We start from the raw sequence: 13,219 nt of genomic DNA on the forward strand, positions 1-13,219 counted from the left end.
GAGCCCGTCGCTCTGCCTCCAGGGCAGATTATGGACGGCAGTAATCTTGGAAAGGCCATAAGTGAGCAGCAGGACCAACCACTGGGGTCAGTTCCAGAGGAAGAGGAGTCTGATTGGTCGGAGGTAGGCAGTGGTGTAAAGTAACTAAGTGCATTTACTAAAGTACTGTACTTAAGTACAATTTTGAGGTATTTGCACTTCTACTTCTACTACTCCACTACTCCACTACTCCACTACATCTCGGATCCAGATATTGTACTTTTACTCCACTACAATTATTTGAAAACTTTAGTTACTAGCTACTTTGTAGATTTTGATTATTATTACAAAACATACATTAACCACTTCAGCCCTATATGCATATCGGCCATTTGAAAATAGCCGATCTACAAGCCGATGCGACGCATTGTGAGCTTGATCTGCTATTTTCAAATGATTTTTATACATTTGAAAACTTGAAATGGGACATTCTGCAAAATGAGTACTTTTACTTTTAGTACTTTAAGTACATTTTGATGCCAATGCTTTTGTACTTTTACTCAAGTACACTTTGAATTCTGGACTTTTACTTGTAACAAGTATTTCTATATTGCAGTATTGATACTTTTACTTAAGTAAAATGTTTTTGTACTTTTTCCACCACTGGAGGTAGGTGAGGGAATTCCAATATTTGTGTTGGCGGGGTCAAACAGAGGTCCCCATGAACAGACCGCCAAACCCCATGGGTTCTGGGTGAGGCAGGGAGAGGGGGCTGCAGACGCAGAGTCTGGTGGAGAGGAAATTATGGGGCGACGTGCTGCTCCACCTGCACTGCAGGTGCCTCGCATCCAGCTCAGCGTGTACCCCGAGAACGCCCCGGGTGCTCTCGCCGAGGCGGCGGCTTTGACAGACGAAGGCGGCAGCTGCAGTGGCTCGAGGCTAGCATACCGGACGTATGCTAGCCTCGAGGACCTCCATCGTCGTGCGGAGAACGAAGCTCCCGAAGACTCGGACGATGAGATCGTTCACCGCTGGAGAATGACGGGGTCTGGCTGTCAGTCGGAGCCGGGGAGCAGCCTGGCCGGCCTGCAGTCGGCCCAGAAGATGCTGAATGACTTCATCTGTGACATGCTGCCCAGCGAGGACGACCGACGGGACAAGGTGGTGGAGATGCGTTTAGAAGGAGGGCGAACAAAGCTATGACGGTAAAACCCTGTGCTGAAATCACCATTTACCTGTTGAATTCCAGTGGTGTAATATATTTGTTATGGGACCCACAATTTCTCCCCCTGCTTCAGTGAGCTCTTTTCGCACTGCAGGCCTGAATCTCACCTGTTCTGCCTCCTATAAAGTACAATGTAGATGTATTAAGTAATACAATGTTGACAACCATAGTGATTGCAGGGCCGGATTTATAGGAGTTGAGGCCAGTGGGTGTTTTTTTTGCTGTCTTTTTTCCTTTTATTTTTTGTTACTTTAATTCAGTTAATTTGGTTGGGTTACTTTACAATTAAAAAAATAATAATTTAGGCCCCCCCCAGTTGGAGGCCCCTGGGCTGGAGGCCCCTGGGCTGCAGCCCACCCTAGCCCAACGGTAAGTCCGGCCCTGAGTGATTGTATTGGATTAAAGGGTGAACCCATAGATATACAATTGTAAAGATAGGTCACCACCTACAGTACTTTGCTTGGGGACCCAATCACTTGCTATGAGTACCATTCCACCCACGTGCAAGAATTATTCTGCATTCTGCACCACAAAGGTCCCCATGGATTGATTATTTCCTCTGATGTGTTTGACACAGAATCACAGGGTTGTTATGAATAGAAATCTCTGTTCCATAATTTTCAATTTGTATGTGAGACACATTTCAGACTCACAGTAATTAAATTGTGGTGTGTTCAAAGACAACCACTGTGGACAGTATGAGGACTCTGTCAGGCTTGTTGTATAAATATACTCTAAAGCAAGAAGCATGCAAATGTTTCAGTTGAATTCTGTAATGTATTTATACAGTAATGCAAAGTGTACATTACGTGTGTGTGTGTGTGTGTGTGTGTGTGTGTGTGTGTGTGTGTGTGTGTGTGTGTGTGTGTGTGTGTGTGTGTGTGTGTGTGTGTGTGTGTGTGTGTGTGTGTGTGTGTGTGTGTGTGTGTGTGTGTGTGTGTGTGTGTGTGTGTGTGTGTGTGTGTGTGTGTGTGCGTGCGCGCGCGCGTGCGTGGTGTTTGAAGTATCCACTCGAGATCTTACACTTAGCTAAACTATCTGTCTAGTTCACTCTTGCAGATGCAGGCAGTTCTTCCTTAAAGCAGCGTACTAAATATGATTAATTTGAGTAGAAAACATATAAAACATATATCTTCTCTGTATTTATTCACCTTCTTGCATGACATTTTATATATCGTATATATTTGTGTTGTTACTACAATTATGAAGTGTTAAATATTTCATGTACAACTGCAGTGCACTGTAAAAAAAATATATATATAGCATATATCGTTCTTGTTTTCTCCTGTAAGCTGCTTTCTCTCTTTAGTTTCAAAATCGTAGCTTGTTGTGTAATGCATAATGTTATCATACTTACGAATACATAGCATAGATGTGAATGTGTACAGTATGTCTACAATTAATTATTTTCCCTCTGCACAGTTGTATTGATCTTCATTCCTCCCATATGCAACCGATTCAAATAAAATTACTTTCTATATTTAACTGATGTGAATATCCTGCATCTCTTAATATCTGTCTTCTATTTCACATCAGTGCCTGCATGTAAACCAAATACCAAGCCAATTCAGAACTTCCTAGCATAATATGCATGTGTAACTACATGGATTCGAACCCTGTCTCCCGCATGAAAAACCAGACATCTATACATACGGCCATCTTCTATGCCCAAGGGCCGATATTAGGCTTATGGGCTCTCGGACAGGGCATCTCTACTAAAATCACCCCTCTTTGACCTCCACCCCACTGGGAAAGCCTTGGATGAACCTTGGATGAGCCCCCAGTGTAACCACCTACTGCCGTTTTGAACCCGGGCTTCCCGCAGGGTGAATTAAGCATCTACCGTTCATCCAGAGGGGAATGCTTCCTGGCCACGGGATATATTGGGCTTCTGGTTTTCAAGCATGACAATTATGTGAATAAACCTGATACAGTACCTATTCCAACTGTTTCACTTGTGTCACATAATGTATAAACATCACTTCCCTCTTTATGTATCATACAATTCCATGTGACATTAAATAAAACAATAAAACATTGTCGTCAATGTATTGACAAATAACAACTTTTAAAATGTACACTCAATTAACAATTTATTTGACTATATTTACATAAAAGAAACAAGTGAAATGGAGAACAATCAACGGCTAAAGGAGCAAAGGGCTTAAGTCAAGTAAGTCATATTTTTTTTACAATCAACATTTTCTTTTTCTTTTACCATAAATCTGTAGTGCTATAGTGTTTCATCCTATGTATATTTCATCTTGACCAACTGTCTTAATAACTCATCGGTATGTCACTTAACATGCAACAGTGTAACATTATATAGAAATCTAATTTCTTCTGTCACACGCTGTCTGTTCTTGACTTCTTGTATGAGAAGAACAACACATTTCACATAAAAATAAAAGAAACTTGGAAGCCATATCCAGTTGCAACTACAGTTCAACAGAATGTACCCCTCTGCAAAATGCTTCAAATTGACATTCCTCAACCTAAAGCCACAGCTAGATTATGTTACAATAAACTTAAATTGAGCTTATTGGCTACTGTGTGAGTGTCTGTATAACTGCTGGTCACACAGCAACTGGTGGGCACTTTACATAATTATCGCCTGTGTCTGGTTAGGTAGTTGCACTTTGTTTGCCTGTGTTCTGTTCTTTGTGTCTGTTTGTATTTGAGGTCCCTTTAGTATTCTGTTCTCTGCCCAGTGTTGGATAAACCTAGAGTATTGTGCTCGGCCCCTGCCTACATCAACCACATCAGCCATGGCCTACATACCGTAGGTGCTTCATGTAAGTTAGGCTTTGAACATAGTGTAATAGTACTAAAATAGTAATTAAAAGCCTAATATTACTTGAGTGTGCAATTGCAATCCCTATAGGATGTTGTATGTAAACAGGGTCGCAGAATGAGCTGCTGAGCCTCTTATATCTTATAGAGTAGGTATTAGAAAGGATAATCAACGCTTGGCTCTCTTTACGAATTACCTAACCTTCTCCATTAGCCAGGACTACTTCTGTGGATCCACAATAATTTGTTTAATAAATTGCTACAGGTATGACAACCTTTTTTGTAGGCCGCCCCTAAAGTTATCTTATGATATTTGTACATTTTGATGTACAAATATATTATCCACAATTAAATCCATGTAGGCTATTGAAGTAAAAGAAAAATAATAAGTTTAAAAAATAATTAAGAATGTAATCAAGAGGGGCACGGTGGCGCAGTCGGTAGCGCTGTCGCCTCACAGCTAGAAGGTCCTGGGTTCAATTCCCGCCGGGGACGCTGTGGGCGCTGGGGGCGTGTTCTCTCCTCCGCGTCATCAGTGCCCATACCCTAGGTGGGGTTGGTGAAAGGGCCTTTCTGTGTGGAGTTTGCATGTTCTCCCCGTGTCTCCTAGGGTAGTTAATACCCTCACAAAAACATGCAGTAATCCTGGTCACTATACTGCCTCCCCCTGGTCAGCCAGGGCGTCTGATGGAGGGGAAAGGAACTGGTTGGAATAACGTGTTCCTTCCACGCGCTACGTCTAACCAGGGAACCTCCCCCCTGTCGGGTGATAAGAAGCAGCCTGCTTGCTCCTCATGCATTGAAGGAGGCATGAGCTTCAGCTTGGGCTCTCCCTAGGCTGGCAGAGGGAGAGTAGCGCCCAGGATTACATAGGCAATTGGCACTGGGTGAAAAAATATGGGTTACAAAATCGTGGGATAAAAATTATTAAAAAAAAAAAAAAAAAAGAATGTAATCAAGTAATTTATACTCTTATTCTTTGTTGAAATAAGTGTTAAATAGCTTTTTCTGACAGCAATCATTAGAGTGCTTGTTCAATAACATAAATCAGGGAGAACTCCCAAATGTATCCTGTATGAGAAAACTCATACAGGATACAGTAGGCCTAAACAAGTGAAATTGGAAGTGATACAAACTAAACATGTTGACAAAATTGAAACTAGAACACTATACAATTACAAGCTGTGTGGGAAACGACTGCAAACTCACTTCCGGGTTGTGAGTCTATAAACAGTATATAGCACTCTAATGAGCACCGAAATGTTTTCTTACTTGCACTTGCATCACTTGCACAGATGGATGTCGGTGCAGATGGAAGCATGTGCATGTCAGTGAAAGTTGTAGTATCACAAACAGCGGTGCCAACTAGGGATGAAAACGTATCTAGCCTACTTTCAACCTATTTTGGGCATATCAATATATTTGAAAGTCTTCAAAACCTTTGGGGAGAAAACAGCCGATCTACAAGCTCACAATGTGGCGCATCATTCACAATGCCTCATGTGCTTGTAGATCGGCTATTTTTGCCACACGGCACTGCCATATACGACTGAATATAAATCAAGTGACTATGGGCCCCAAGCCCAAAAATGCTGTGTTTTATAGATTTGATTGGTTAATCAATATTATGGATAGGGCACAAATCCAAGCAGCTCTCCACCAGTCACAAGCAGGCAGCTCCAGTATGCTCCTCATATCAGACCTAATAATATCTCCCTATCATCTACCTGCCTGTCATGGAGAATTTGTTTTTGTCACTCACGCCCCCCTCTGCGATCTGAGAGTGAATAGGTTTGCTGAGCAGACAATGGCCTGGATTCGCAGGGCCAGTTTAATAGGATAATTGGGGATTAGTGTTAAATCATTCCAGCCATCCAGTTTCGCCAAATCCAGTGTGCCAACACCGGATAGTGAACAGTGGTCTAAGGTTACATCTGGACTTTTTTCAGCACTTTTGGGGGCCACCAAGCAGGTGAACTTCAACTCTATCACCTAATGTATCCAAGATCCAAGATTTTCGGGTTCATAGACTTCTCTGAGGATTAATATCTATTACTTTGGGGATTATGGCTACTTGTTTCTTGTGTGGATATTCTCAATTCCTTCTTGATTTTATTTTCATTTTTATTTTTATTTAAAGCACTCCCAAGACTAGCAGACTTAATTCTTCCCCCTACAAATTCTGCTTGTGGATCTTAATTTGAATTAGTTCTCCTGTAGCATTTTGTATTAGTGTATTAGTCTCTGCAGTCTCATCATTTCCCCACAGATAGAACAAAGTGTCCCAGCGCCTTCATCCTTTGTTGCTCACATTCACCCTTTTCCTTCTGGTGAAACCCACAGGGAAACCCCTTGCTGCAACCATGCCGGTGTACATGCCGATGAAGTTCCCCTTTGAGAAGAGGGTGAAGCTGGCCCAGGGCCTGTGGCTGCTGTCCTGGGTGGCCACGGGGGCCGGAGCTTTCACCTTCACCCTGGGCTGCATCCTCAAGACGGAGCTCCGCAAAAGAGCAGAGGTACAGTACCTTGCATCGCTTAATGTTGCTGTTATGGTATATTATTATTGAATTCTAGATTCAAGTAAATATTAAACACAATGTAACAATTATCATAGAAAATACAAAAATAGGCATACGCCTTGATGCAATAGTGAATGTACTATAGGTTATAAGGTTAGAAACTATATTCAATGTCTTGCAACTATATAAGTTTTATTCCACTTTATTTGTAAGACTTTTTTTTTTACAGTTTACAGGCACCTTGCCAAGCAAATTAAATAAACATACTGTAAAACAAAGTTAATCAAGTCATCACCTGATAAATAAATAAGTAATTATAATCTTTGTGCTTTAAATGTCTTTAAACTATGTAGATATAGTTATAGTTATCATGCTTGGTGTGAACTTAAATTAAATGTTAAATGCATAAATTGGTCCACAAATAAACTCGAAACAAATTCCAAACAGGTATGTGGACAACACGTTACCATTTTAAAATAGCTATTGAAGAGAAAATGATACTGATCATCATACTGATTTACAGGCTTGTAAATCAGTTGTTGTCGTCTAGCGACATCGTTGTGCGATGGAGTATAGGCTTAAGCTTCTCAGGCAGATTGTTCCAAATCCTTGGAGTCCTAATAGCAATACCCTGGTGTCCTTCACTCTTAAGACTTTGAACTGGCCAGCAAGGCCCTTTCCAAGCATCTGACACTATGCAGGTGCTATGCCTTTCAAAATAAACTAGGAAACGTTATGTGATAATAAAGATTTTGAGTTACAAACACCACTAAATGGTATAATAAAATACCTACAGTATAGACCAGCTGAGAGTTGTAAGACAATACAACATGATGTACACATTTTCAGTAAGCCTAATAGCTACAGTATACTTGGAATATAAAAAGAAAGCTCATCTGTGTCTGTTTGGTATTCAGCTTCTGTTGTGACAGTCTTTATGGGCAATCTGCCTACAGACATTTGTCTGTGTTTGAGACACAAGGTCATGGCAAATTTAAAGTCATCACACCTATCCTCCACAACCATGGTCCCCATTATTTTTTACATTGATCCCAAATGAAGATCTAAGTTGACCTGGAAACCAGGATCCAGGCCCTGTTTCTATTTCATCACAGAGACAAGATGTCATAATGTTCTCTTCAGGTGCTCTTCTGCTCTGAAATGTGTGAGTCTTCACTAGTGCTGCAACTATTATTTTTATAGTGATTATTCCATAGATTACTTTTTGATTAATCAAATAATGAAGAAGCGTGTTTTATTTATTTTCTATATAAATGAATCGATTACCATTCAAGCCCTATTTCATACTTGGTTGAACAACCGTGTCATGCACGAATAGTGAAAATATCAGGTTTGCAAGCTCTCGTTAGATGTGACATTTTGAAATGTTTTTGAAAAACGTTGCCCTTAATTACGTGCCCAAATTAAGATGGTACTGTACCATTTTGTCTATTCACTCTGTGTCTGAAAGAACCCGCCTACCAGTGACATCATCGGTAGGCAGGTTTGGTCATTTCAAACAAGATTTAAAAATGCATATTAAATGTATATTAATGCGAGAACAATGGCTTCTTTTATAGTATGCTAACTTTCCAGGAATAGAAAGCCTGCCGTTTCTATTAGCTTGGATTCCCCATCGATGATGTCACTGGTAGGCAGGCTACAGCCCTCCTCTGAGACACAGACTGAGTAGACAAATTATATGAAGATAGGTCGAAAATGGTTTAGTGTAATAACACTCAATGCGGTGAGCTAATAGTCATAGCCACTACTTTGGGTTAAACCAACTAGCAAAAAGACATCAGTTGACCAATGCTGACCGTCTTCACTAACGTGGCCTTACATTGCAAGAAAATAAACAGTTTAAAGGCACCTCAATAAACATTGAAGATGAATCAAAACCTGCAAATATCTGACTAAGCAACAAATCACATATTAATGGGAACATCTAAACAACCATCTAATTAATTGTGCAATAACATTTACTTACTTACGGTTTCACCACCTGTTTTTACTTGACATAGAATGGATACACATGTTACATGGATACACATTACATCTTCACAAATGCTTACTTAAAATATAAATTGCATGTTTTTAATTAAACTATTCCTTCTTTCCCTTGTTTTCATATTATTTAGCCTATTGATACAGTTATTGAAAGACCATTTGTAAGAATTCCAGGCTACATATCACATTTGGATTGAGAAGAAAGACAAATGTGAAAAGATAAATTAATAAGTCGCCTTTGCCTTCTGTCTGACTTACAGGTGATGGCCAACAATGATATTCATATTGTGCCCAACACCCTTATGATTGTCGGTTTGGCGTCACTGGGCATCAACTACTTTGCCGGCCGGATCAGTCAGGATGCCCTAGACGCTGGCCGATTCCCCAGTTGGAAAACATTCCTGAAGCCCTACTTTGGCATCTCTTGCTTCTTCACCGTCCTCATGTTGCTGTCTGTGATCCTGAGCTTTGTCATGAAGTACAGCCTGGAGAATTCCCTGAAGATCGGTCTAAAGAACGGCATCCGCTTCTACAGGGATACGGACACCCCTGGCCGCTGTTTCCAGAAACAGAACATAGATCGCCTGCAGATGGATTTCCAATGCTGCGGAAACACCAACCACAAGGACTGGTTCGAAGTCCAGTGGATCAGTAACCGTTATCTTGACTACAATTCCAAGGAAGTGAAAGAGTGAGTAATTCACTCCATCAAGTTGTCCCTAATTCTCTATGTGGCGAGTTCTGAAAGCTATATATACAGAAAATAATTTGAGGTTGCATCAGAGTTGTTATCTGGTCTCAAGTTTGGTCAGCAAATAGTACACAGTAGTGCATTAGAACCACATGACATCTAAATAATAAGTCTTAAAACCTGATAAAAAGGCAGGTTGTCATCCCATTCTCACCTGGTGCGTTTCTGGTTTAGTCCAAAGTGATCAAATTCAAAAAAGTTGCAGATGAAAAACAAAGTCCTTATGCATACCTCAGAACAAATAAAAGACATGGGTAAAATATAAAGAAAAAACTTAGAGCGTTAAGAAAAGGAGACTCTCTTCTCAAAATGAACAAAACATCCGAAATCCACTTTTGACATTTCTCTTCCAGCCGCGTTAAGAGCAACGTGGATGGCCGTTACCTGATAGACGCAGTCCCCTTCAGCTGCTGCAGCCCAGGCGCCCCACGGCCGTGCATCCAGTACCACCTCACCAACAACTCTGCTCACTACAACTATGAGTACCAGACCGAGGAGCTCAACATCTTCCTCCGAGGCTGCAGAGAAGCCCTGGTCAACTACTACATGGGCCTGATGAACACCATCGCTGCTGGAGTACTTTCTGTCTTCCTGATACAGGTACTGCTGCACTACATCAGTGGTTCTCAACCTGTGGGTCGGGACCTCCGGGGGGGGGGGGTCCCTTCATGACAATGAAGCGACAATTTAAGGACTTTTAAGACCCTTTTGAATGCGTTGTGAGCTTGATCTGCTATTGATCTGCTATTTTCACAAACTAAACTGAACGCCTACATTCCAAGTGCTTATCAGGGTGGGAGGTCCCCAGTTCAAATATGATTATTTTGGGGGGTCACGGCCTGAAAAAAATAAGAACCACTGCACTACATGAATGATTCATGTCAAGCCGCAGAATTGGGTGTCTCTGAGCTCCTTGTGCAGGGGAAACGCTTCAACACTAGATATTCAATTATATTTTATTAATCAATACATTCTTTCACTCTGGGCTTGGTGGAAAATGTATCTAATAAAATAAAAAGTTTTGGTAGTGCCTTCCTTTCTTTGCCTCTCCAATCTGGACTCTACAGTACCTTTATACTGGCGGGAGGCTTGGGGGAGATAATGGACATCCCACTGTCCTTTAGGATAAAACGGTCCCAGAAGATTTATATAGATAATATATACAGTAGTTCTAAAGGCTTGACATAATTTAGAGGAATTTAGAGGGTAGAATGTTAAAGTGTTAACATATTAGACTGCCATAATCCTGGCACCTTCAAATGCAATTTAACTATTCGTACTCTTATTTTTGCTGGAATACCTTAATATACAGTAGATGTATCATTAGTATGCTTTTAAGACATTACAGAAGGCTATATGATTTACCAATCAGAGACACGATTGCTGATGTGTTGCTGTACCCAGTTTATAAATGCCTCTCTGTTGCCATCTCTTTGGGCAGTGCTGTGTTATATGGAAGCTAAAGCTATGTTTAACTTGTTCCCATTTTTCTCCACTTTGTCATTCCCAGGGATCTGTGCTGGTGAGCGTACGTTACCTGCAGACCTCCATGGAGGCAGTAGCAGGGAAGGAAAACACAGAAATTGAGACAGAAGGGTACTTGCTGGAGAAAGGCTTAAAGGAGACCATCATGGAATATCTCAACCCTGTCCTCACACTCCTCATGATAAACCAGGTGGAAGAAGGTCCGGGTGTGTGAATGTTTATTTTTTGTTTTTTTTCACCATGGACAATAAAATAGGTGATAATGTAATTGAAAAACGGCACACATTCACCAATTTTCTTTTTTAACTCACTGGTTTTACACAAAGGTGAGAGATATGTACCCTATGATGATGTCCGGACGCAAGATCCCATTGTTGTAACTGTAATGAAAAAAAAGGGGGAAAAATCATCTTCATCATATTAATATTAATCAGCATTATTATTGTTATTATTATGCACATTAATTTGTTTTGGGACGTGAGAAACACACAGAGTTAGTGTTACGGGGTGTCTGGGTTGGGCAGGGGTAAGGTTCCTGTCCACCACCGTGGAGACTGGGGTTCGAATCCTCCACGATGCCTCCGGCTTGGCCAGGCGCTCCAACGAACACAATTGGCCATTTTCGTTCGTGGGTGGAAAGCCGGGCGGGGATGGCATTCTCTGTAGCTGCACTAGCGCCTCCTACAAGTTGGCCAGGGTGCCTGCTTGGCAGGGAGCAGAAATGGGAGGGATAGTGTGTTTGGGGATTTAGGCATAAAATACTAAATTGGGGGGAAATGGGGTGAGACGAACAAAAAAAAGAAAAAGAAAATAATTAGTGTTAGTGTTAGGGTATATTCAGATTCAGAATTCACATTGAATTTTGAATTTGGCTGAACCTCCAGGTCCCTTTAAATACAGATTTACCAAAGCAAGCACTATTTTCCATAATTTAGAAACTCAGTAGTTCATTGTCAATACACTCCATAAGATCAACAAACTGAGTACCTTCTTTATCACATGTTCTAATAAAGTCTCTTTAAAAACAAATCTATTGGCAAATAACATATTAATGATTTCAGATAAATGATATTGATGTATATCTTTACATATGAAAGATGGCAAAGTGAAGCTGATCGCAGAGAGAGGGAGACATGAGGCACACCGCTCTGCTGCAAAGCACTCACAGGAGTACTGTATGACATTGTAATAAAGAAACATTGTATATTAATGTATTAAAATATTAACTTTCTAATTGCCTCGTGGGGTGGTGTCACATTTCTTCTTTCGGTTGATCCAAAACACACATTTTATGTAAGAACACATTCAAGGGGTGAAAATGTAGGAACATTCCAGGAGCGTGAGGTTGACAGGGACCCTCAAAGATGTCATGGCTAATGTCTTATTGTTTGATAAATACTGGGGATCCAGTCTGGAATACGGCCAGTGGGCCCAGAGTTCCATGCGACTCCCATGACACCCTCTATAAAACATACACAAACTATTGGTAGCTTTGTGCCATTCTGTCTGCCACTTCCCCCTAATTCACCTGGACAAGGATTAAAGGGATTGATGTCATGTGTCAGTAATGCAGTGAAAGCTGTGAGTGTCCTCTAGCCTGACACCTTTCAAAACGATGCTAATCCTATTGGTTAATACTCAACCTGCTGGCCTAGCAGTGGTGTAAAGTAACTAAGTACATTTACTCAAGTACTGTACTTAAGCACAATTGTGAGGTACTTTTACTTTATTGGAGTATTTCCAATGTTCAGTACTTTTACTTCTACTCCACTACATCTCAGAGGCAAATATTTGTACAAATATTGTGCAAATTGTGCAAATATTGTACTCCACTGTAATTATTTGAAAACTTTAGTTACTTGTTACTTTGCAAATATAAATGATTACATTATAAAACATACATGAACCACTTTAGCCCCATTTTATACCTAGGCTATTTGAAAATAGCCGATCTACAAGCTCACAACGCGTTGGTCGCTTGTAGATCTGCTATTTTCAAACATTTTAGTGCTTTTACTTTTGGTACTTTAAGTACATTTTGATGCAAATACTTTTGTACTTTTACTCAATTAAATTTTGAATTCTGGACTTTTACTTGTAACAGAGTACTTCTACATTGCAGTATTGATACTTTTACTTAAGTAAAACATTTGAGTACTTTTTCCACCACTGCGTACATGTCAAGTGTGATGTAGGCTACTATCAAAGTGGCAGAGCCACTTAGCCTAAAATCATTCTGGTATCTGTCAACCTCTGTCCTGCTCTCTGGAATACATGTAATCTAATTACTTTTATGCAATGGCTGCCTGTCTTGAGTTTTTTTTATTATCTCTGTGAAATTTTCCCATGTTTGTTCTAAATGTGGGTGGTATCAGATCATGGTCGCTCCCTCTAGTGTTGTGGCTGTGGGTGTCACTCACTTTGGTAAGTTAGTAGTTTGACAGGTATTACGGTATT

At 40.6% G+C, this 13,219-nt stretch overlaps 1 protein-coding gene across 1 annotated transcript; it reads left to right on the forward strand.

Moving 5' to 3' along the window:
• Nucleotides 1-6,378: 6,378 nt before the first annotated feature.
• On the forward strand, nucleotides 6,379-10,976 carry rom1a (retinal outer segment membrane protein 1a; the record flags this gene model as incomplete). The annotated part of the gene is made up of 4 exons (XM_080435939.1): nucleotides 6,379-6,513; nucleotides 8,787-9,217; nucleotides 9,631-9,877; nucleotides 10,788-10,976. 4 exons carry the CDS (start codon nucleotides 6,379-6,381, stop codon nucleotides 10,974-10,976), a joined length of 1,002 nt encoding a protein of 333 aa, XP_080292065.1.
• Nucleotides 10,977-13,219: the final 2,243 nt, after the last annotated feature.

The sequence above is a fragment of the Gymnoscopelus braueri genome (genome assembly GCF_963280865.1).
Source record: "Gymnoscopelus braueri genome assembly, chromosome: 8".
Classification (NCBI taxonomy): domain Eukaryota; kingdom Metazoa; phylum Chordata; class Actinopteri; order Myctophiformes; family Myctophidae; genus Gymnoscopelus; species Gymnoscopelus braueri.